Source organism: Melanostigma gelatinosum (assembly GCF_949748355.1).
Source record: "Melanostigma gelatinosum genome assembly, chromosome: 10".
NCBI lineage: Eukaryota > Metazoa > Chordata > Actinopteri > Perciformes > Zoarcidae > Melanostigma > Melanostigma gelatinosum.
This window is the reverse complement of record NC_136643.1, coordinates 26,876,513-26,899,256: the sequence shown is the minus strand read 5'-3', so window position 1 is coordinate 26,899,256 and position 22,744 is coordinate 26,876,513. Positions and strand designations below refer to the sequence as shown.

The window sequence follows — 22,744 nt, the reverse complement described above, 5'->3', positions numbered from 1 at the left end:
TTCACATTTTTACAGAGATAATCCAGCAATGTCCCCACAAAAGACCCCACAAAAAATCTCTTCAACCAACCTTCACCACCACGTTTGGGGCGACTAGTGCTCCGTCTGTTCAGGTAGAAAAGGGCCTTATAAGTGCAGTCTGTTTACCAACTAACAGCTGTAACGACAGCTGTTAGTTGGCAGTAAAGACGTTTAAATGAGACAACATCTGTAAATAGATGACCAATTGTTGCATCAAGGAAAACAGAGTGGGCCCAAAGTAGAACCCTGAGCAAGTCCAAAAGTAATTGGACACTTAATATTTTCCTCCCTGAAAAATACCAATGAAAGCTGAGATTCCACTCTTCTGATATAGATCCAATGATCTGTGGCGTCTAATAACGTTTACCGAATTCAGTGAATCTCTGAGATAAAGATGAAGAGACCACTGTTGACTGTTGTTGTCGTTGGAACTTTCAGGGAGGAGAATACGAGTTCAGAGTGAAAGCCGTGAACGACGCTGGACCCAGCCGACCCTCCGCCACCGCCGGACCTCTGGTCATCAAGGATCAGACATGTGAGTGACAGCCAATCACAGGCTTCTTATTCAGCTAGAAATGTGCACGATTGTTGGACCTCTGTGGACAGAACGTATTGACTTTGAGGTTTTCAGGATTGTTGCGTTCTGCAGGCCACTTTTTCTCAAAGCATCCATGATTTTGCAGGCGCTCCCACCATCGTGCTGCGTGACGCCATGGAGGGCGAGGAGGACTGTGATGTCAGCATCGTGGCGAAAGTGAGCGGCTGTCCGTTCCCAACGCTCACCTGGCAGAAGGCCGCCGTGGCCAAACCTGAGGAGAAGGCCGCCGTCCGGTACGACCAGCATATCAGCAAACTGGTGACCCAGGACAAGTGCACGCTGCTGATCCAACAGGCCAGCCGGCACGACAGCGCCCTCTTCAGCCTGACGGCCACCAACAGCCTGGGCACCGCCACCAAGGACATCAAGCTCGCCGTGCTCGGTGAGAGAAACACGGAGCTGAACGCTTAACATGCTTCATTATCGCTGGGAAAGTTGTTTTTTTCAAGCATTACTTCTCGAGACTTAGCATATCATTAGCTAACGCTGTCATTTTAGGTGCCTGCCATTGATCCAAAGGTGCATTATTCTGAAACCCAAGTGGTCTGAAAAATGGCCTTCGGAACAATAAGGTTGCTTAACCGTCGGTTGGGGAATCAGAACAATGGGAAGTCCCCTTCATTTTTTGGGGTTACGTGTTGCGAAAGAATATTCTTCACGGTAGAACATTTCATGGTGGATGCTCTCAGAGTGTCGGCTAACGTTAGCAGCTCTATCCTGGTCTTTATTGGATGTTGAGGACGTTTACACGAAACTCCCACTAACGTTACCTGAGACAGAGTTACAGAGTAGTCCTCATCCTGAAAGACCGTTCTCTCGTACAATTAGCTTAATTAGCTAGCTAGCTACAGCTGATGAAAACAGCTGTTTTTGTCTACTTCGGTCTGACAGCAAGGATCCATTTTTTCAAATATTACAACGAATTTGATGATAAATCTGCTACCGTTTTTACTGCAAGCTGTACTTGAGCCACGTAAAAACAGAAAGTTATTACCATTTCATTATTTACAGATTAGATTATATTTGATTTGAATTGATCATGGTTGAAGGGGTTTATCTTGTAAACAAATATACTCGGATATTTTAAACAAATTTGACCCCCCACCCCGCAGGACCTCCTGGCGCCCCCGTCGGACCGCTCAAGTTCACCGAGGTGTTCGCGGAGAGGATCGGCCTGGCCTGGAACCCTCCCAAAGACAACGGCGGATCCAAGATCACCAACTACGTGGTTGAGAAGCGCGAGGAGAACAGGAAGTCCTGGGTCCACGTCTCCAACGACCCCAAGGAGTGCGCATACGTGGTGACCCGGCTCACGGAGAACCACGAGTATGAGTTCAGAGTCATGGCCCAGAACAAGTTAGGAGTCGGGCCCCCGCTGGCCAGCGAGCCGGAGAAGGCCAGAAACCTCTTCAGTGAGTTCAGAACAGTCCACCTGTCCCTTACACACTGAAATGTCTCCATTAACTGATGTGTTGATGATTGGTATCCGTCCTCTTGCAGCCGTCCCCGGTCAGTGTGAGAAGCCAACGGTAACGGACGTCTGTGTGGAGTCGATGACCGCCAACTGGGACGAGCCCAAGTACGACGGCGGCTCCTCCGTCACCGGCTACTTTGTGGAGAAGAAGGACACCACCGCCAAGCGCTGGGTCCGCGTCAACCGCGACCCGATCCGAGCTGTGCCTCTGGGCAACAACTGGGACGTCGCCGGCCTGCAGGAGGGCGCCATGTACCAGTTCAGGGTCATCGCCGCCAACGCCGCCGGCTGTGGTCTGCCCAGCGTGCCCTCTGACCCCGTCCTCTGCAGAGACGCCATCAGTAAGAACGCTGCTCACTGCTTTAGAGGACGTGACAGTCAGTGGATCAGTCACAATTCAAGATTTGAACTGAACTTATTTAACTTCAAACTCATCAGAGACGTTTGTTGATTCTGGAAAATGATTCAAAAGTAAGAAAAAGTATCAAAGCTCATGAAAGTGATGTTTGTTTTTGATAATACGAGTGTATGTGTGCATCTGCAGAGCCTCCCGGGCCGCCCATTCCGAAGGTGACGGACTGGACGAAGTCCACCGTGGATCTGGAGTGGATCCCCCCCGCTGTGGACGGAGGGTCGAAGGTCACGGGCTACATCGCCGAGTTCAAGGAGGTGAACAAAGAGGAGGAGGAGAAGAAGGCTAAGAGGAGGCTGCTGCTGAGCGGCGACGAGGAGCAGAAGGAGCCAGAGAGCGAGGAGACCTGGAAGAAGGTCAGTGAGGTCGAGTCCACCGAAGAAATAAACGTCTGATCCACGTGTGGGGTCAGACTCTCCTTAAATCTCTGTTTCACACCTGGACGTACCTGCAGAATTAATGACATCACTGCTGGTTTGGAGCCAATCAGGGTCCAGTATCAAACGTACACTTGGTGTGATGTGGAACAATATTTATTGAATCTACATTTTCCAATGAGGGAGAACGAGATTTTATTTTTACAAATTCATCTTGAAATGATGTCACATATTGTTGTCATATTGAGTTTTACCTGCTTCTCTGAGTCCAGGAGCCTCGTGGGTTTTTACTTTCCTGTTTTAGGGATTGAGGGATTGTTGTTGAGTTTCTGATTTTCCTCTCGTCTCTCTGCAGGCGAAGGACACCGAGATCAGAGGAACCAAGTTCGTGGTGGCCGGTCTGAAGGAAGGCGGTCTGTACCGCTTCAGAGTCCGAGCCGTGAACGCGGCCGGAGTCGGAGAACCGGGACTCGTTTCTGAGCTGATCGAGGTCAAAGACAGAACAAGTGAGGATCTGATCCGCCTGATACTGAACCCTGGACACTGTCCAATGTTTCTGGTGATAAAACAATTTTTATGAAATAAAAAACGTCACCTTCCCTCCATTCCAGTTCCTCCTGAGATGGACCTGGACGCCTCGGTGAAGGAGAAGATCGTGGTCCACGCCGGCGGCACCATCCGCATCATCGCCTACGTGTCCGGTAAACCTGCCCCCCAGATCTCCTGGTGCCGGGACGACGGCGAGGTGCCCAAAGAGGCTGCGGTGGAGACGACGGGTATCTCAAACTCACTGGTCATCAAGAACTGCAGACGCCAACACCAGGGCATCTACACGCTGAGCGCCAAGAACGAGGGAGGAGAGAGGAAGAAGGCCGTTATCGTGGAGGTCCTGGGTGAGTCCGGTTCATCAGAAATGTTTCTGTGTTGATGATGAGTCAGCTGAAGCAGGCTAACAAGATGCCTGACATTCCTGTCCGCTCCCTCCAGACGTCCCAGGACCGGTCGGCCTTCCCTTTGCCGGCGAGAATCTGACCAACGACTCCTGCAAGCTGACCTGGTACTCCCCCGAGGACGACGGTGGCTCGGCCATCACCAACTACATCATCGAGAAGAGAGTGTCGGATCGCATGGGCTGGACCTCGGTGTCCTACACGGTGACGAGGAACAACGCCGTGGTGCAGGGACTCCTCGACGGCAAGGGCTACTTCTTCAGGATCGCGGCCGAGAACATCATCGGCATGGGACCGTTCATCGAGACCGACAAGATGGTTCTCATCAAGGACCCCATCTGTAAGTCTGGCACGAAACAAGCTGAAGCGTCTGAATGAAAAGAGCTTACATTCATCAATAAGGAAATACTCTGGATTTATAGCCCAGAATCACCGTATTATCTCCAGCAATCCCAAATTTGAGGAGACGTTGAAGCTGTAAATTTGGTCTGTTCATGAGAAAACCACGTAAACCCCCCCCCCCCCCGTAATAGTTTCCATATGGTTTACCTACCAAGGCAGCGCAGTAAAGAGCTGTGAAAGAAGTTTTTCTAAAATACTCATTTGAGTCATTTGAGATAAAACTTCCAAAAGTAAATCTTAATATTGTTTGTTTGAAAACTATATTCTCTAGTTTGTTTACGTACTCAACACTGTGTCTATTTTCCTTTAAATGAATGAATTTTGATCTAAATATCAGTTCATTTCTGGACATTTATTTAAAACTATGGAACTCGTAAAAATAAGTATCGTAATGTAAATTTTGACATAATTACCAACATAATTAAAAATGTCCTACTCGAACCTAAAATACAAACTTTAGACGAAAACAGAAAGTTGTTCCTACCATGTCCTTTAATACGTCTCACGTGTTTGTGTCCTCCAGCCGTCCCGGAGCGTCCAGAGGACCTGTTCATCACCGGCGTTACCAAGGACTCCCTCTCAGTTACCTGGAGAGCGCCCAAGTACGATGGCGGCGCCGAGGTGACCGAGTACGTCCTGGAGACCCGCATGATCGGCCGGGACAGCTTCACGCGAGTAGGCGGAGACACCAAGCTGATGGACAGGAAGTTCACGCTGACGGGGCTTAAGGACGGCTCCAGCCACGAGTTCAGAGTCTCTGCCATCAACCAGGTGGGACAGGGAAAACCATCCTTCGCCACCAAACCGGTCCAGTGCAAGGACGAGCTCGGTGAGTGACGCCACAACATTTTATGTGATGAAAAACTCAAGATGCTGCGACACAGAAAATATAGGCCATAACAAACCTTAACATTTCAATGTGTCCCCCTTCAGAACCACCCACACTGGACCTGGACTTCAGGGACAAGATGATGGTGAAGGTCGGAGACATGTGCACGCTGTCGGGACGCTACAGCGGCAAACCGGCCCCGGCTGTGGCCTGGACGAAGAACGAGGAGGAGCTGAAAGCAGACGAGGAGATCGCCCTGCACAGCACCGCGCGCCACCTCAGCCTCAGCATCAGCAAGGCCAAGAGGGAACACAGCGGACGCTACTGCGTCAGCGTGGAGAACGCCGCCGGAACTCGCACAGGAATCTGCACCATCACCGTGGTCGGTGAGTCGCTGCTTGAAGCATGTAGAGATAGAAAGAGCAGGATTATCAGATTCTAACATTGGAGGGAAAGAAAGAAATGGACCCAGTAACAGATGCGGACTAGAAATGCAGGATGTGCGAGCTGCCATGTTCATACTGCCGATTTAAAAAAGCCGATCCACATGAATGACTCACCGTATGAATTATTCCTCCTGTCAGACCGTCCTCAGCCTCCGGAGGGCCCTGTGGTGTTCAACGAGGTCTACACCAACTACATGGTGATCTCCTGGAACCCTCCTCTGGATGACGGAGGCTGCGCCGTCTCCAACTACATCATCGAGAAGAGAGACACCAACAGAGACCTCTGGATGCCCGTCACCTCGTCCTGCACCAGGACCACCTGCAAGGTGGGCGGATCGTTGCTGAAGTGCTCGAAGGAAAAGATTTAACAAAGTTTTAAGGAATTAAAGTAAAAAAGAAATGATTAGTGAAGGAAAAATGTACAATTCTTTCTTGTCATAGCTGTCAACAATTTATAAATAACCTCAAAGAATCAACTGGAGCACAGATCACGTTCCACATGTTGGTCTTAGAGATAGAAATGAATACAAATCCAACGGACAATGGTTTCATTTAGTACAAGGATTTATTCTCTGCTCAGACAATGAGACGAGATGAAGTAGATGGGGTCATTGCAATACATATCTGGAAATAAAACCTTTGCCATTCAAATGAACAGAAGCGTTCTGAAATGTTGTCTAAACACATGCAGAACTGACTCCCGCTGTCTGTTGCTTCAGGTGCCGAAGCTGATCGAGGGTCGCGAGTACATCATCAGGATCATGGCTGAAAACATCTACGGCGTCAGCGAGCCTCTTCTGTCTGCAGAGTCCAAGGCCAGGGACATCTTCAGTAAGTCAGACCTGCAAACAGGAAACATTCAAGAGCATGTGGAGGATGACGAATCCCGTAGTGTGTCTGATCTGTGGGACTTTGTTTCCTTTGCAGAGGTGCCCGACGCTCCTGCACAGCCCACAGTGAAGGAGGTCTACCACGACTCCGCCCTCATCAGCTGGGAACCTCCTGCTGACGGAGGGAAACCAATCACAGGCTACATCGTGGAGAGGAAGGAGACCATGGCCCACAGGTACACAGACCACACGGCACTCGGACCCTAAAGGGATCCCCCAGTGTTCGTCTTTCTGTGTCCACATCACAGGACAAGAAACTCGGAACCTTTTAAACCCTAACTTTACAAAAGTAAACCGAACCCTGACACCACCATTCACCCCGAGCCCACCAGCAACAGTTGGATTTAAGAGGTTAAAGTTTCACTTCTTTACTTATTTTTGAAAGCAACCATTGAGGCTGAACCTCTTGTCGTCTGAAACATCTCAAAGGTTGTGACCTGATCACCACTAAACAGTTGGGTCATTGGCATATGTTAATGGAGTATTTGTGTTACCAAGTAATCTGTTCAAATTGCTGATGAATCAATTGAAACAAGTCAGGAAAGTAAAGTCTCCAACATCTTGTTTGGTACGACCGACAGTCCAAACCCCAAAGAGATTCAGTTTACAAAGATATAAAACAGAGAACAGCTGCAAATGCTCACATTGGAGCAGATTGAGTTGAACATGGTCAAAAGATTCCAGCTTTTGTTTCCTCCTTACAAACCCCATAAAATATGAAACGGTAAGGCTGCAGAATAAAATCCGAACATGCCTCCTGTTCAGGTGGGTTCGCTGCAACACGGAGAGAATCCATCCCAAGGTGGAGTACTGGGCGACGGAGCTGCTGCAGGGATGCGAGTACGAGTTCAGAGTCAGCGCTGAGAACATCGTGGGAGCTGGAGACCCGAGCCCACCGTCCAAACCCGTATTCGCCAAAGACCCCATCGGTAAGTCCCCCTCTTGACAACAACGCTTCATCTTATTGCTGTTACTGTATCCCACTCACAACAAGAATTCCTCCGTGTCCTTTGCAACAGTGAAACCCAGTCCACCGGTCAACTTCCAGGCCATCGACTTCACCAAGGAATCGGTGAGTCTGTCCTGGCAGCCGCCCAGCGACACCGGCAGAGGGAAGATCTTCGGATACCTGCTGGAGTTCCAGAAGTCTGGAGAGGAGGAGTGGTCCAAGGTGAGGCGCAGGTCCAATTACTATGAACCTGCTGCCCAGAGGATTTACCCGTTTGGTTGTAGGACACCGTGACCTTTGTGATATTGAACTCTTGTCCTGCCGCTGTCCTCAGGTGAACCAGACTCCAGAGTCCTGCCAGGACACCAAGTTTAAGGTGATCAACCTGGACGATGGTGTTATGTACCGATTCAGAGTCGTGGCGGTCAACGCTGCCGGAGAGTCCGACCCAACTAACTTGAAGGAGCCAATCAAAGTGCAAGACAGACTTGGTGAGTCGGCATAACTGTGGTTGAGTCCTATTTGAACCAACGCTGGTTTAAGAAACGCTGTGTACCAAAGTGATGTTACTGTGTTCGTCCCCCCAGAGCCCCCAGAGCTGATTCTTGATGCTGCAATGACCCGAGAGGTGAAGGCCATGTGCGGCACTCACATCACTCTGATGGCCACCATCAATGGTGTCCCGTTCCCCACCGTCGCCTGGCAGAAGAACGAGGCCGAGGTGCCCACCAGGGCCGACATTGAGACCAGCCAGACGGGCACCAAGCTGGAGATGAGGTTCTGTAACCGTGGCGACTGTGGAGACTACACCCTAACTGTGGAGAACCCAGCTGGATCCAAGACCGCCATCTGCACTGTGCTGGTGTTCGGTAAGGAATGGACCAAAGGTTCTCAGCTCGAGTACATGAGTGTTATTCAGCACTTCTGTATGTGTTTGCTCTGAACAGTTTGGGGAGGATAGTCAATCGTCACTAATATATTTATGTCATTTTCAAAATAAGGTTGATTGCCAAGTGTGTTATTCACCTACAAGGATTCTGCCTCTGTGTTTACTGCATACATATATTAAGTGCAAATAAAAATACAGGCAAAGTACTGCAAACGTCAAGAACATGAAAGGAAAAAAAGAGAAATATGGATGCCCGGGCCTTGTTGATCCAGTCGGGAAGAAACTTGATTTGTGGCATGAGGGGAGTGGTTCAAAGAGATCAAAGAGGGTCCACCACTGTCTTCCGTGCCTGCCTCAGTGTCCTGGTGGGACAGCAGAGTTCAGTTAATCACCCTCTAAGGAGAGCAAACTATACGCTGCAGTCTGCCCCTGATATTGAATTGAATGAAAAGTTAAGACAGTTTTGTGACATTCCTAATATGTGTTTTGTTTTTGTTAGACAAACCTGGTCCCGTCCAGCACCTCCGGGTGTCTGACATCCGGAGTGACTCTGCCTACCTGTCCTGGAAGGACCCAGAGGACAACGGCGGTGTTCGCATCACTAACTTTGTGGTGGAGAAGAAAGACGTTGCATCAACTCAGTGGGTCCCTGTCTGCTCCACGTCCAAGAAACGCAGCATGACGCTGAAGTACCTGGTAGAGGGCACATCCTACCAGTTCAGAGTCGCTGCTGAGAACCAGTACGGCCACAGCGAATACGTCGAGACGCGAAAGGCCATCAAGGCAATGAACCCACTCTGTGAGTAACAGCACAGTTCACACTGGATCAGCAGATTATTGAGTTCTATAGTGGACTGAGATTAGATCACAGAGTCTTTTAAAACAATAAATAAATACAACAAAAATACTCAAAGTTAATGCTACTGTCATATCACAGAACAACATCGACAATGTTTGAAGACTCATAATTGGGTTTGTTACTGGCTAAAAGTATTTTCAGAGATTTGGTTTCAGTTTCAGTGGTCTGTCCTTCTCCAAAGTATTTGTTATTAAAAAAGAAAAAAAATGTTGTGATTCAATCTCATGAATGCTGAAATTCACCAGTTCAAACCTAATCTTCCATCCCTCCAGTCCCTCCTGGTCCGCCTAAAGACCTGCACCATGATGATGTGGATAAGACTGAGGTGTGGTTGGTCTGGAACTGGCCCGACCGCAACGGGGGAAGTGCGATCACAGGCTTCCTGGTGGAGTATCAGGAAGAGGGAGTAAAGGACTGGGACGAGTGGAAGGTTGTTAGCATCCCAGAGAGTCATGTGACTGGCCTTGAGGAAGGAAAGACCTACCGTTTCAGAGTGAGGGCTGAGAACGCCATTGGCCTCAGCAGACCTGACACCACTGTGCCTATCCTCTGCCAGGAAAAACTGGGTGAGATGAATGTTATGCTGGATCATATATAATACATTTATAAATGGAGAATTTCACTGTTTTCGTCATTTCAAATGAGTGGTTCACCAATATTGGTGCAGATTTAGTTCGTATTATTGTCAACATCAGCAAACTAATGTGCCTTGAATTGGTATTTGGCATCAACAATGTTTGTGTCATAGTTGCATCTGTATTTGGTAAACTGTTGCTCGTTAACATTGAATATTTCATTGTTTTTGAACTTGAGTATAGTAGCATAGGGTAACCTCCTCTGTCTGTATGTCCACAGTGCTTCCAGTTGTCGAGGTGGACGTCAAGCTCATTGAAGGCATCACCGTAAAAGCCGGCACCACCATCAGGCTGCCGGCCATCATGAGAGGAATACCCATCCCCACTCCCAAGTGGTCCATCGAAGGAGAGGAGATCACTAGCGAGGCTAACGTCAAGGTTGAAACTGACAACTTCTCCACTGTGCTCAGCATTAATGAGTGCACCAGGAACCACACGGGCACCTACCTGCTCACTGTGTCCAACCCAGCTGGATCCAAGACGGTGGGCTTGAACGTCACTGTCCTGGATGTTCCCGCTGCTCCCATTGGACCTGCCAACATCCTTGAGGTCACTCCGGACTCCATGATGATTGAATGGCGTCCTCCAAAGGACGACGGCGGTAGCCCTGTCACCAACTACATCGTGGAGAAGCGAGAGTCCAACAAGGAGAGCTGGGGAGGTGTGGGCACAGTCGGCCTTGCCACCAAGCTCAACATCAGCCGCCTCCAGAGGGGAGTGGAGTATGTGGTTCGCATTCGTGCTGAGAACAAGATGGGCATTGGCGCTCCTTTGGAAAGCAAGCCCACTGTTGCCGAACACTCCTTTTTGCCGCCCAGCCAGCCTGGTAAGCCACAGCCCTCTGATATCTCAGAGGATTCTGTTACAGTCGGCTGGACCATGCCCCTGTCTGATGGAGGCAGCAAGATCACCGGCTACATCATTGAGCGCCGACACAAGGGAGGAAAATGGATCCGTGTCAACAACACACCATGTAAGGACCTGAGGTACAGAGTCCTGGGACTGTTTGAGGGCAATGAGTACGAGTTCAGAGTGTTTGCTGAGAATATTGTTGGCTACAGCGGCCCGTCTCTCACCTCTGACCTCTGCAAGCCGTGCAGGCCCATCACTGTCCCCAGCCCTCCTGTCAACCCCAAAGTTAGAGATTACAGCAAGACCACCGCTGACCTGGTGTGGACTAAACCCAACAAAGACGGAGGCATCCCCATCCTGGGCTACACTGTGGAAATGAAGAAGGCAGATACTGAAGAATGGAAAAAGGTGAACCTGGATGACTTCATCAAGCAGTGTGCCTACAGGGTGAAGGGTCTGGAGGAGGGCGTGACATACAGATTCAGAGTCTATGCCTCAAACATGATCGGAGATGGAGAGCCCAGAGAAATCCCAGAATCCATTACTGCTCAGGATATCCTGATCCCTCCAGAGATAGAGATGGACGTCACTTGCCGCGATCACCTTACCGTGCGGGTTGGACACAACATCAACATCATCGGGTACATCAAGGCCCGGCCTGACCCAGAAGTGCTTTGGTCAAAGGGAGAGACAGTTCAGGAGAACAGCAAACGTCTCACCATCATTCAGAACTTCCCTGTGGTCCACCTGAAGATCAAGGAGGCCACAAGAGATGACCACAGCAAATATATCCTGAAGGTTTCAAATGAGGGCGGCGAGGCCTCTTGCACCATCACAGTAAATGTGCTAGACAGACCCAGCCACTGCCAGAACCTGCACACAACCTATGCCACCAGGGACTCATGTATGCTCAACTGGGAGGCCCCTAAGGACAATGGTGGATCCGAGATCACCAACTACATTGTGGAGTGTCGTGAGCCCAGCCTTAGCATGTGGTCTATGATCACCTCCCAGTGCACCAATCGCAAGATCAAGGCTCAGATGATGGAAGGCCATGAGTACCTGTTCCGCGTCTGTGCTGTGAACAAGATGGGCCCGGGACCATGTGTGGACACCAAGACCCCTCTGCTGGCCATCGACCCCATTGAGAAGCCCGGTGAGCCTGAGAACTTCAGAGCCACTGACATTGGTAAGAACCACGTCTATCTGAGATGGAGGAAGCCTGACTATGACGGCGGCAGTCCCAACATCTCCTATAACTTGGAGTGCAAAGTCAAAGATGCAGAGGAGTGGGTGAAACTAAGCACCGGTAATCTCAAAGACACCTTTTTCCTGGCTGACAAGTGCGTGGAGAACCAGACGTACACCTTCAGGTAAGTTACCACGTTCTTACTTTAACAGTTCAAACTGTTTGTTTTACAGTGTTTCAAGGCTCAGAAATGGTGTTTTTTGAGTAATGCACAAACTAATGGAAACTACTTCATAATAATACCCAGTAATTATTATCATTTGTTATCCAGGGTGCAGACTGTCAATGAAGGAGGTGAGAGTGCTTGGGTGAAGCTTGCCGATATTATTGTGAGGGAGGAGATCCAGAAGCCCTTCCTTGACCTGAAGCTGGCCGGAGTTCTGACAGTGAAGGCCGGAGAGTCGGTGAGAATAGAGGCCGGCCTGAGAGGAAAGCCCCAGCCTGAGGTCAAATGGACGAAAGACAAGGCTGTCGGAGACAACCCAAGAATCAGCTATGAGACTGGGCTCGACTACTCTAAGTTCCTTTTGACCAAGTCCAGACGCAGTGACACTGGAAAGTTTATCATCACTGCCACCAACTCCGCCGGCACCTTCACGGCATACGCCAACGTTAATGTCCTGGACGTTCCCGGCCTAGTGAGGAACCTCAGAATCATCGGCATTGGGGCTGACAAGTGCAGAGTGGTGTGGGACGCTCCGGAGGACGATGGAGGTTGTGAAGTAGACAGCTACATTCTCGAAAAATGCGAGACCAGGAGGATGGTCTGGTCCACGTACTCAGCCTCTGTGGTGACACCATATTGCAACGTCATCCGTCTGATGGAGGGGAACGAGTACATCTTCAGAGTAAGGGCTGAGAACAAGATGGGAACCGGCCCCGCCGTGGATAGCAAGCCTGTCACTGTCAAGACTCAGTTCAACAAACCTGGACCCCCTGAGGTTCCTGACGTCACCAAGGTAAGTAAAAGACTCCCTGTATTCAGGATTTTCCTAAATTTGGCACACGTGAAACATATGCCAGCCTGGTATCTTGTCTTGATACCAGTAGTAGTGAACAACCTAGCTGTAGTCACACTGTTGATACTTTTGTGATGCAGGTGAGTAAAGATGAGATGACCGTTGTCTGGGCTCCGCCTGAGAATGACGGAGGAAAGTCGATCACCGGCTACATCTTGGAGAGGAAGGAGAAGAGGGCAGTGCGCTGGGTGCCATGCACCAAGAGCCTCATCACTGAGAGACGCATGAAAGTCACCAACCTGATTCCCAACCACGAATACCAGTTCAGGGTGAAGGCTGAGAACGAGGTCGGCCTGGGAGAACCCAGCAAACCCTGCAGACCTGTTACAGCTAAAGATCCCATCGGTGAGTGTGCAGTTGCTGTCACAGTTCAGTTTACGTCTTCAAAAATGTTCTTGAGATTTGAGCTCAGATCAGATAACATGGAAACCACAGGAAGCTTAACATGTTGGAGATGGACTTGAAAGGCCTCTCCCTTGTGTCTTCAGGTTTAAGTATTTTTTATTGAACATTGAGTTACTGTCTCTTCCTACAGAGCCCCCTGGCCCCCCTGCAGGCCTGAAGGTGGGCAATAGCACCAAGACCTCTATCACCCTGTCCTGGTCTAAACCCGTGTATGATGGTGGTGCCCCCATCATCAACTACAGCCTGGACATGAGGCTGAAAAGTGAGGCAGACCCTGAGAAGCCCACAGAGGGCTGGAAGAGAATTGACACCCATGGCCCATTGGTGTACACAGAATTCACCATCAGCCAGCTGGATGAGAAGCGGGAGTACGACTTCAAGGTGTCCGCCCAAAACCAGGTGGGCTGGGGACGTCACGCCTACTTGAAGGAGGCCGTCTCTCCCAAGGAGGTCCTGGGTAAGAATGAACTACGAAAGCCAACAGAGGCTGTGCTTACCATTATATTACACAACATGGTAAGTGTTCACTCATAATCTTTACATCAATTTGTTTCCATGGCAACAGAGGCGCCAGAGATTGACCTGGACGCCAGTCTGAGAAAAGGCCTGTCTGTTAGGGCCGGCTGTCCAATCAGGCTTTTCGCTGTGATCAGAGGAAGGCCCGCCCCCAAGGTTACCTGGAGGCGCGTGGGTGTGGACAGTGTGATCCGCCGAGGTCACGTGGACCAGGTTGACACCATGTCCTTCCTGGTCATCCCTGAGAGCACCAGAGAGGATTCTGGGAGATACTGTCTGTCTCTGTCTAATTCATCTGGAGAGAAAGCTGTGTATGTCCGCGTCAAAGTCCTCGGTGAGAAACATAATAATAATGACAAACTACATGTTTACAGCACTTGCCTTTAGGAAACGGTATGCTCAAAGTGATTCCTAAATTCCTCCTCTGCAGATACTCCTGGTCCCGTTGGCGGCCTCGAGGGAACCAACATCACCAAGACGTCAGCTCAGCTGTCCTGGTTGCCGCCAGATAATGATGGTGGTAGCCCCATCATCAACTACGTTGTGGAGAAACGGGAGGTGGATAGGAAGACCTGGAACAAGTGCACAGAGGAACTTAAGAAGACCAGCTTCAAGGTGACCAACATGGCGCCTGGCATCGAGTACTACTTCAGAGTCACAGCCTGCAACAAGTATGGCATCGGAGTTCCTCAGGATTCGCCCAAGTCCTACCTGGCTGTTGACCCAATCAGTGAGTGTCACCACAGACTGTGTGAACAAGGATTAGCATGTCAAAACCACCTGTTCCTCTGTTGTTTGTTCATCTTTGTATTCTTCCTAACACCCGCTTTGTCGCATTCAGGTGAGCCGGACCCTCCGAAGAAAATGGACGTGTTGGAGATTACCAAGAATAGTGCCACGTTAGGCTGGCTGAAGCCACTCCGAGACGGAGGAGCCAAAATCAACGGTTATGTGGTGGACTACCAGGAGGACGGTGCTCCCGAGCACAAGTGGACACCGTACTCTGTGGTCAAAGACATGACCATCGTGGTGGTCGGTCTGAAGGAAGGAACGAAATACAAGTTCAGAGTGGCAGCCAGGAACTCAGTGGGAGTCAGTCTGGCCAGAGAGGCAGAGGGAGTGTTTGAGGTCAAGGAGCAGCTCAGTGAGTAGACCTAAACATCTACCTCAGACTAGTCTTACCCAATCACGCAAACATTCAACTTGAAGTAACTTTTGGTGTTGCTTGTCTCCCAGTGGCTCCTAAGGTCATCATGCCCGACATTGTGATGGTGAGAGCTGGATCCAAGCTGGTGGTTGAGGCCCTTGTGGCAGGTAAACCCTCTCCCTTCTGCAAGTGGAAGCAGGGCAACGAGGACATGCTGACCTCCGACCGCCTGTTGGTCGTAAAGACGCTGACGACCTGCACGCTCATCATAAAGAATGTGAAGAGAAACGACAGCGGCTACTACAGCCTGTCTGCTGAGAACAGCACCGGCAGGATCAACCAGATCCTCAAAGTCACCGTCATGGGTCAGTTTGAACAACAGATGCTGCTAAAGCTGCTGCTTCTAAACTGAAAATATACAGATGATACTTACAATGAATAACAGGTGTGTTTGTTCACATTAATAACTCTTGCTCTGGGTCACTGCAGACATCCCTGGACCCCCTGAAGCTCCTCTGGAGATCACCGAGCAGGACATTGATGCCTGCACGCTCCTCTGGAACTCCCCACAGGAGGATGGCGGCAGCAACATCACCAACTATATTGTGGAGAAGTGTGACGTCAGCCAGGGCGACTGGGTCCCCATAAGCACATCCTGCACCAAAACCAGCTGTAGAGTGACCAAACTGACAAATGGCAAAGAGTATGGCTTCCGGGTCCGTGCTGAGAACAGGTTTGGCATCTCTGCGCCCATCTACTCTGAGAAGATGATTGCCAGACATCCATTTGGTGAGTGCGAGCCAAAACATTACTTGTAATCGATATTACAGCAATGACACTATGTACTAACAATTGGTTTTTTTTGCCCAAAGACCCTCCCAGCGAACCCAGAAACCTGCAGATCAACAAAGTCAACAAGGAATTCGTCATCCTGTCATGGGAGCGTCCCAGCAGCGATGGAGGCTCCCCCATCACTGGATTTTGCATTGAAAAGAAGGAGAGGAACAGCCTTCTGTGGGTGAAGGCCAATGAGTCCTTGGTCAAAGCCACCCAGTACACCTGCACTGGCCTGATGGAGGGCGTGGAGTACACCTTCAGGGTGTCAGCACTCAACCTGGCTGGACAGGGCAAACCCTGCAAACAGACAGACTTGATCACCGCTAGGACTGATATTGGTACGATTGATTTCAACCTGATATATTTGTAACATGATAAAATAGGAAAGCAAAATGACAGATTCCACTTCCATGGGAGCATAACTCCTAAAATTGTGTTTGTTTGTTGTTATTTTTCATAACCAGTTCCTTAAAAGAGTAAAAGAGCCTCTTTTATCTTGAATGGCCTAAATATTACATCTTACTTCCAGAGATCTTTCCAGGTTCTTGTTCACTCAACCTTCTTCTTTGTTCAGACAGCATAACTGAGTCAACGACTCTTTGTTTCTTTTCATTCAGACCCACCAGGCAAACCCGAGGCCATGGATGTGACCAAACACTCGGTCTCATTGGTCTGGAGCCGCCCCAAGAATGACGGAGGCAGCAAGTTGATTGGCTACTACATGGAGTATACAAAGCTTCCAGAAGAGAAGTGGACGCGTTGCAACGCTAACTGCATGAACATCCAAACGGAGATCTATGTGGTGAGCGGGCTGGACGAAGGCCAGCAGTACCAGTTCAGAGTCATCGCCAAGACCGCCGTCAACATCAGCCTGCCGTCCGAGCTGTCCGACCCCATCGCTGTCATTGCACAGAACGGTACACCTCCACGCAGGACAACTGTCAATGAGAAATAAAATGATTGACATATGATGATGACTGTTCTCTCTTCTTCTCCTGTGCAGTTCCTCCTCGTGTGGAACTGGGCATCAACATGAATAACCTGATTGTGGTGAAGGCCGGAGAGAACATCTCCCTGGATGCCGAGGTGTTCGGCAAGCCGCTGCCGAAGGTGAGCTGGAAGAGAGACGGAGTGCCTCTGGTGCTCGTTGAGGGAATGAAGATGGTCCAGAAGAAACATGTCCACCTGCTGGAGCTCTTCGCCGTCACCAGGAAGGAATCTGGAGACTACACCATCATCGCTGAGAACATCAATGGCTCTAAGTACGCCAGCATCAAGGTCAAGGTGCTCGGTAAGTTAGATGTAATATTATATTAATATAGTATATTTGTCTGAGCAAGTGTTTTATGTGTACAGATAAACAAAGAAGCTAATCTCCGACTCTTTCCCCTGCAGACAAACCGGGCCCTCCAGCCTCGGTGAACATTGCTAAGGTGTTTGCTGACCGTGTGAAGGTGCGATGGGAGCCCCCGCTTGCAGATGGCGGCTCTGAGATCATGAACTACATCATCGAGAAGCGTGAGACCAGCAGGGCCAACTGGGCGCTGGTCTCCGCCAACATCCATGGACACGTCACCGACTGCTTAGTGGAGAAACTCATCGAGGGCCACGAGTACGAGTTCAGAGTCAGTGCTGAGAACCAGTACGGCACGGGAGACCACATCGCGACCGACCCTGTCATGGTCAAGAACCCGTATGGTACGTCCAGACCACTATAGCTATGGCCGCTGGATGCAGAGGTCTATTTGAAAAGTACCAAATACAGTGAATTACAAACATTACGGACAAATTGAACTTTCTATAACTTGTCTCTGCAAATGCATGACAACAATCATGTGTCAAGTATGATTTGATGAACATCTCTTCGAAAGACTTCTCTTCATTTGTCATCCAACAATCTAGTGTGGGCAATGTTTCTGAGTTCAGATTATCAAGGCAGCACATTTTGCTTGTTGGTGAGATGAGACAAACTCAAGCCTTGTCTTCTTCCTTCAGATGTTCCCGGTCCATCCGAGCCACCGGTCATCACCAACATTACTAAGAACTCCATGACAGTGAGCTGGAAGGCCCCAGCCAACGACGGCAAGGCCACCATCCTCGGCTACATGGTGGAGAAACGTGAGGCCACTGAGCTGACCTGGGCTAAGGTCAACCGCCGGCCGGTCATCGACAGGACCATCAAGGCCATTCAGCTGACCGAGGGCTCCGAGTACGAGTTCAGAGTCATCGCCATGAACAAGGCCGGTCTGGGCAAACCCAGTGACGCGTCCAACGCTGCGCTGGCTGTCGACCCCGTCTGTAAGTTCAAACAGACAGCGGATGGCTCATCAAAAGAAATGTTCAATAAATGTGAGAATAATAACAAACGGGTCGCTATGATTCTCCAGATCCTCCCGGCCCACCTGCGTTCCCCAAGATGGTGGACTCCACCAGGAGCTCCATCAGCCTTAGCTGGACCAAACCAGCGTACGACGGAGGCTGTGAAATCATCGGCTACCTGGTTGAGTGCAAGCGGGTCGACGCTGAGCACTGGACCAAGTGCAACATCCCGAAAAGGCTCAAGGCCACCAAGTTCGTGATGACGGGCCTGATGGACGACGCCGAGTACCAGTTCAGAGTCATCGCCGTCAACAAGATCGGCTTCAGCGAAGCCAGCGAGGTCCCTGGGAACCACATGGCCAAGGACATCCTGAGTACGTCCCTCAACTGATTGTTGTACTTTATTTTATTTAACACCCTCGTACCATGAAGTCCTCTAAATCAAGTACTTTCACTTTGACATCATTCAGAGAATCATGACAAAAGCTGATTAAGACCTCGTAGCTGTGCAGGGTGTCTCCTTTGATAGCTCGTGTCATCAAACACAGTCAGACTCTGTGTTGTTGCTGATCATTGATTTATCCCAGACTGTTCCACAGCATACAGTCTACAGAAAATAATTACATTTTGCGTTGTTGTTTTTTGTTATAAAAACAACTTTTTAAAGGGTTAAAAAATATTTGGTAGCTGTGATCAGGACTAAAATGTTGGTTAAAAAATGTACGCTGTGAAAGAGAAAAATACGATTGATGTAGGATTTGATGTCCTCTCGGGACATCATAGAATCATTTAAAAAGTGATCCACGAAGGGTTAAATGAATAAACATCGACCATCCCCTCACTTTCTCTTGTTAACACTGTGAGGTTCATTTCCGATATCAGGATATTTCATAGTGCATCATCACTCATTTCAGTCAATCAGCTTTTGCATTAATATGTATTTTCAGGAATAATAGCTTTGGTGAACTTGATTAACTATCTGCTAGCTAACGCAGCAGCCGTGTAAAGTCACTTCCTGCTAAAAGACTGAGAAAACAGATAACAACACATTGTCAGATTGAATAAAGAATATAACTAATGATTCAATAGTAAAGGTTTGATTCTCAAGCAATCCTCTGTCTGCCCTCCAGTCGCTCCTGAAGCTGAGCTGGACGCCGACCTCAGAAAGGTTTTGGTTCTTCGAGCCGGCGTCACCATGAGGCTCTACGTCCCCCTGAGGGGACGCCCGGCACCGAGGGTGACGTGGACGAAGGTGGACGCCACCCTGAAGGACAGGCAGGGCGTGCTGATCAAGACGTCGGAGTGGGACACCCTGCTGATGATCGAGGACGTTACCAGATACGACGCCGGCAAATACGTCCTGTCGCTGGAGAACAGCAGCGGCTCCAAGAGCTACAACATCGTGGTCAAGGTCCTCGGTAAGAGAATCGGAAACACAATGAAGAGATGAAACGGAGCGCACACACCCCAGTAAGCGTGCATTCGGTACGTTACAGGTGAAAAGAAATCAAGGCTCAAATCAAGATCAATTTAATGGTTGAAGAGTTATTTCATGAATAGAGTTGAGTGCAGGTCTGGTCCTTTTATATCGAGATAAATCTAGACATCTAACCTGATGTTAACCTTGCTGCCCACGTCTTTTCACCTGCAAATCAAAAGAACTGTGCTTGCTTGAACAGTGGAATTAGATTGTGTAAAAAGTACGATCAAAATATGGTAAACTCTGAGCAATATGATGGCTTAAGATAGAAACTGGATGATTAAAAATGATACAATCGGCAAAAAGCTACAAACAATCTGCTGAAGCTCAGACGCTTCTCTCCCGTTACGTGAATCTTCCACGTGATTTGTACCTGGGTTCAGTTAACAAAAGCTCTAAACCAGAGATATTGCCTCTCCTTCCCCCGTCAGATTCTCCTGGACCGCCAATGAACCTGATTGTGAAGGAGACCTCCAGGAGCCACGCCAGCATCACCTGGGATGCCCCGCTGATCGACGGCGGCAGCCCCGTCAAGAGCTTCATCGTAGAGAAACGTCTGGCCGAGAGGAAGGCCTGGACCTGTGTGGCGACGGACTGCTGCAAGATCTCCTACAGGATCACCAACCTGGAGGCCGGACAGGCCTACTGCTTCAGAGTACTGGCCGAAAACGCCTATGGGATCGGGGAGGGCTGCGAGACCGCCGGCAGCGTCCGAGCCTCAGGTAGCTACAAGTCTCTGTTGTTGTTACGTTTCTTTACACAGCAGAGTACAGTAAAGTACATCAAAGTATGATCAGTATTACAGGACTCAACTCGAACAAAGATTCCCAGTCCAGCGATATCGTGAATCCTTTGTTTGTGTTCGGGTAAAATTGGTCAATTTTAGGTATTGTCTTAAACTAATAGAATCATTCAATGAAATAATCACCATATATGTACGTTTTTAATCATAACATCACGATATATCAAAAGCTACGAATTTAATTCAAATCTACAGTCTACGTTAAACACATCTTGTTGATGTAAAACCACATGTTCGGTCTTAACTCCTCCGTCCTCCCCTTTCAGAGCAACCTGGTCCAGTGACGCACTTCAGAGCCCAAAAGACCACCAAGGACTCGGTTGTCCTGGCCTGGAAGAAGCCCATCAGCGACGGTGGAAGCCACGTCACTGCTTACATCCTGGAGCAGAGTGAAGGCGAGCAGAAGTGGAAGCAGATCACGAAGGGCAAGAACTCCTCGCACACCATGAGCGAGCTGACTGAGGGCAAGGAGTACTTGTTCAGAGTCAAGGCGCTCAATCAGTCCGGAGAGGGACCACCCACCGACCTCACCGTGGTCGCCAAGGACCAGTTTGGTAAGAAATCAGTCCAACTCCGCCATCGTGCCAGATGTTGTTTTGGTTCAGTTTGTAGTTTGTTTTGTGTTTAAATATTTTCTGAATTCCTTTGTTTTTCAGTGCGGCCCGACTGCAACTTGAGTGCTCTGCATGATGGTTGCTGCACGGTGAAGGAGGGCAGCACCACACGTATCAACATCCCCATCACCGGAGTGCCTCTCCCCACCGCCACCTGGAAGAAAGGCGACGTGGTGATCGGCGACACCGGCCGAATGTGCGTGGAGGCGTCTCAGGGCGTCACCACCCTGCTGATCAGAGACTGCCAGAGAGGCGACGCAGAGACCTACAACATCCACGTCAGGAACAACGGCGGCTCCAAGGAATGCAAGTTCCAGCTGAAGGTGGTCGGCAAGCCCGGCATCTGCACCGGACCCATTAAGTTTGAAGAGATCACCGCTGACGGTATGACCCTGGAGTGGGCGCCGCCCAAAGATGACGGTGGTGCGGAGGTGTCCAACTACATCGTGGAGAAGAGGAGGACAACGGACAACAAGTGGCTCACAGTGGCCTCGGCCATCCAGAAGACCACTATGAGGGTGATCCGGCTCCAGGAGGGAACAGAGTACATCTTCAGAGTGTTTGCTGAGAACAAGTATGGGATTGGAGAGTGTCTGAGGTCCGACCCAGTCATCGCCCAGCATCCATTTAGTGAGTATCACACTCCTAACTACTACTGAGGCGGTCACATGTCTGTTATAGTCTGTCAGGTGCTAGTTGGTGTTTTTAATGTCAAGTGTCAGTGTCATCGAGTCAACTCTAGAGTCTTAAATCATGCAAATCAGTTGTGTTCCACTCTTTCTGTTCTTTCCTTTCACAATAAAAGCCCTAAACATATACACTGCATAACTGTTAATCAGAGGGAGCTTAAGCTTACTCTACACAACAGTTTTCCTCAGACTGCTCTGGGTCAGTAGAATCCTGGTAGTTGGTCCTCAGTCTGCATGAATCTATGAAATCCTTTTATTGAAAAAGTGCTGCAACTGTTGCAAATTTGCATTGCTGCTGATATAGTTTCAATGCAAAATATGCGCAGGTGAGTATTTGACATTGACGTGTCGTTTATTCGTCACGCCACCGGTGTGTAAAAGCCTGCAGTATTCAGAGAGAGAGATTTCTGTAGAAACAGATTCAAATGCATAAGTTAGAAATAACTTAGAGTTAGAAATTCAGGTTTTGTGTTCAGGGACAAAGTTTTAGTAGAAATGATGGAGATGAATACTCCTACATGTGAAAGAATGTAAGGGTAACAGCTTCATGAAGACAAAGTAAAGCCTTATCAGGCGCGTGTGGCCATGTGAAGATTTTTCAACTCTGTGGTTTGTTCATCTCTTTGTTAACTTCTCTTTCTCTGCTTCCTCCAGATGTGCCCGAGGCGCCTGCTCCTCCACAAATAATGACCATCCGCCACGAGTCAGCCATCTTGACTTGGGCTGATCCAAAGGACACCGGTGGTTCCCCAATAACTGGTAACAGACTGTGATGCATATCAGTTTGCAGTTAAGCATGAGCCAATAGCAAACAGCAGTAATCGTGACCAACTGATTTTGTGTCCTCTGTAGGATATCATGTGGAGTTTAAGGAGAGGAACAGTCTGATGTGGAAACGTGCCAGTAAGACTCCTCTGAGAGTGAAGGAGTGCAGAGTCACCGGCCTGATAGAGGGACTAGAGTACGAGTTCAGGGTGATGGCCATGAACATGGCCGGCCTTGGAAGGCCAAGCAGGGTCACTGAGGGTGTGGTTGCCCTGGATCCTATTGGTGAGTTCACTGCTTTTCTTTCTCCAAATGTGAA

At 49.3% G+C, this 22,744-nt stretch overlaps 1 protein-coding gene across 1 annotated transcript in view; it reads left to right on the top strand.

The window, feature by feature from the left end:
- Window positions 1-22,744, top strand: part of ttn.2 (titin, tandem duplicate 2) — a 223,407-nt gene that overhangs the window by 153,082 nt on the left and 47,581 nt on the right. Inside the window, exons 171-210 of the mRNA XM_079277290.1 lie at window positions 460-556; window positions 705-1,001; window positions 1,732-2,031; window positions 2,120-2,434; window positions 2,638-2,861; window positions 3,238-3,388; window positions 3,494-3,775; window positions 3,870-4,172; window positions 4,758-5,063; window positions 5,168-5,449; window positions 5,648-5,835; window positions 6,229-6,340; window positions 6,437-6,575; window positions 7,165-7,328; window positions 7,419-7,570; window positions 7,683-7,839; window positions 7,936-8,217; window positions 8,737-9,036; window positions 9,369-9,662; window positions 9,952-11,956; window positions 12,104-12,791; window positions 12,932-13,196; window positions 13,387-13,713; window positions 13,822-14,106; window positions 14,203-14,502; window positions 14,614-14,916; window positions 15,009-15,284; window positions 15,409-15,708; window positions 15,792-16,094; window positions 16,374-16,673; window positions 16,760-17,047; window positions 17,152-17,454; window positions 17,752-18,054; window positions 18,144-18,449; window positions 19,206-19,493; window positions 19,987-20,277; window positions 20,624-20,911; window positions 21,014-21,601; window positions 22,315-22,419; window positions 22,513-22,710. Of these exons, the coding sequence (XP_079133416.1) occupies window positions 460-556; window positions 705-1,001; window positions 1,732-2,031; window positions 2,120-2,434; window positions 2,638-2,861; window positions 3,238-3,388; window positions 3,494-3,775; window positions 3,870-4,172; window positions 4,758-5,063; window positions 5,168-5,449; window positions 5,648-5,835; window positions 6,229-6,340; window positions 6,437-6,575; window positions 7,165-7,328; window positions 7,419-7,570; window positions 7,683-7,839; window positions 7,936-8,217; window positions 8,737-9,036; window positions 9,369-9,662; window positions 9,952-11,956; window positions 12,104-12,791; window positions 12,932-13,196; window positions 13,387-13,713; window positions 13,822-14,106; window positions 14,203-14,502; window positions 14,614-14,916; window positions 15,009-15,284; window positions 15,409-15,708; window positions 15,792-16,094; window positions 16,374-16,673; window positions 16,760-17,047; window positions 17,152-17,454; window positions 17,752-18,054; window positions 18,144-18,449; window positions 19,206-19,493; window positions 19,987-20,277; window positions 20,624-20,911; window positions 21,014-21,601; window positions 22,315-22,419; window positions 22,513-22,710 (12,655 nt within the window). The remainder of the gene's footprint in view (window positions 1-459; window positions 557-704; window positions 1,002-1,731; window positions 2,032-2,119; window positions 2,435-2,637; window positions 2,862-3,237; window positions 3,389-3,493; window positions 3,776-3,869; window positions 4,173-4,757; window positions 5,064-5,167; window positions 5,450-5,647; window positions 5,836-6,228; window positions 6,341-6,436; window positions 6,576-7,164; window positions 7,329-7,418; window positions 7,571-7,682; window positions 7,840-7,935; window positions 8,218-8,736; window positions 9,037-9,368; window positions 9,663-9,951; window positions 11,957-12,103; window positions 12,792-12,931; window positions 13,197-13,386; window positions 13,714-13,821; window positions 14,107-14,202; window positions 14,503-14,613; window positions 14,917-15,008; window positions 15,285-15,408; window positions 15,709-15,791; window positions 16,095-16,373; window positions 16,674-16,759; window positions 17,048-17,151; window positions 17,455-17,751; window positions 18,055-18,143; window positions 18,450-19,205; window positions 19,494-19,986; window positions 20,278-20,623; window positions 20,912-21,013; window positions 21,602-22,314; window positions 22,420-22,512; window positions 22,711-22,744) is intronic.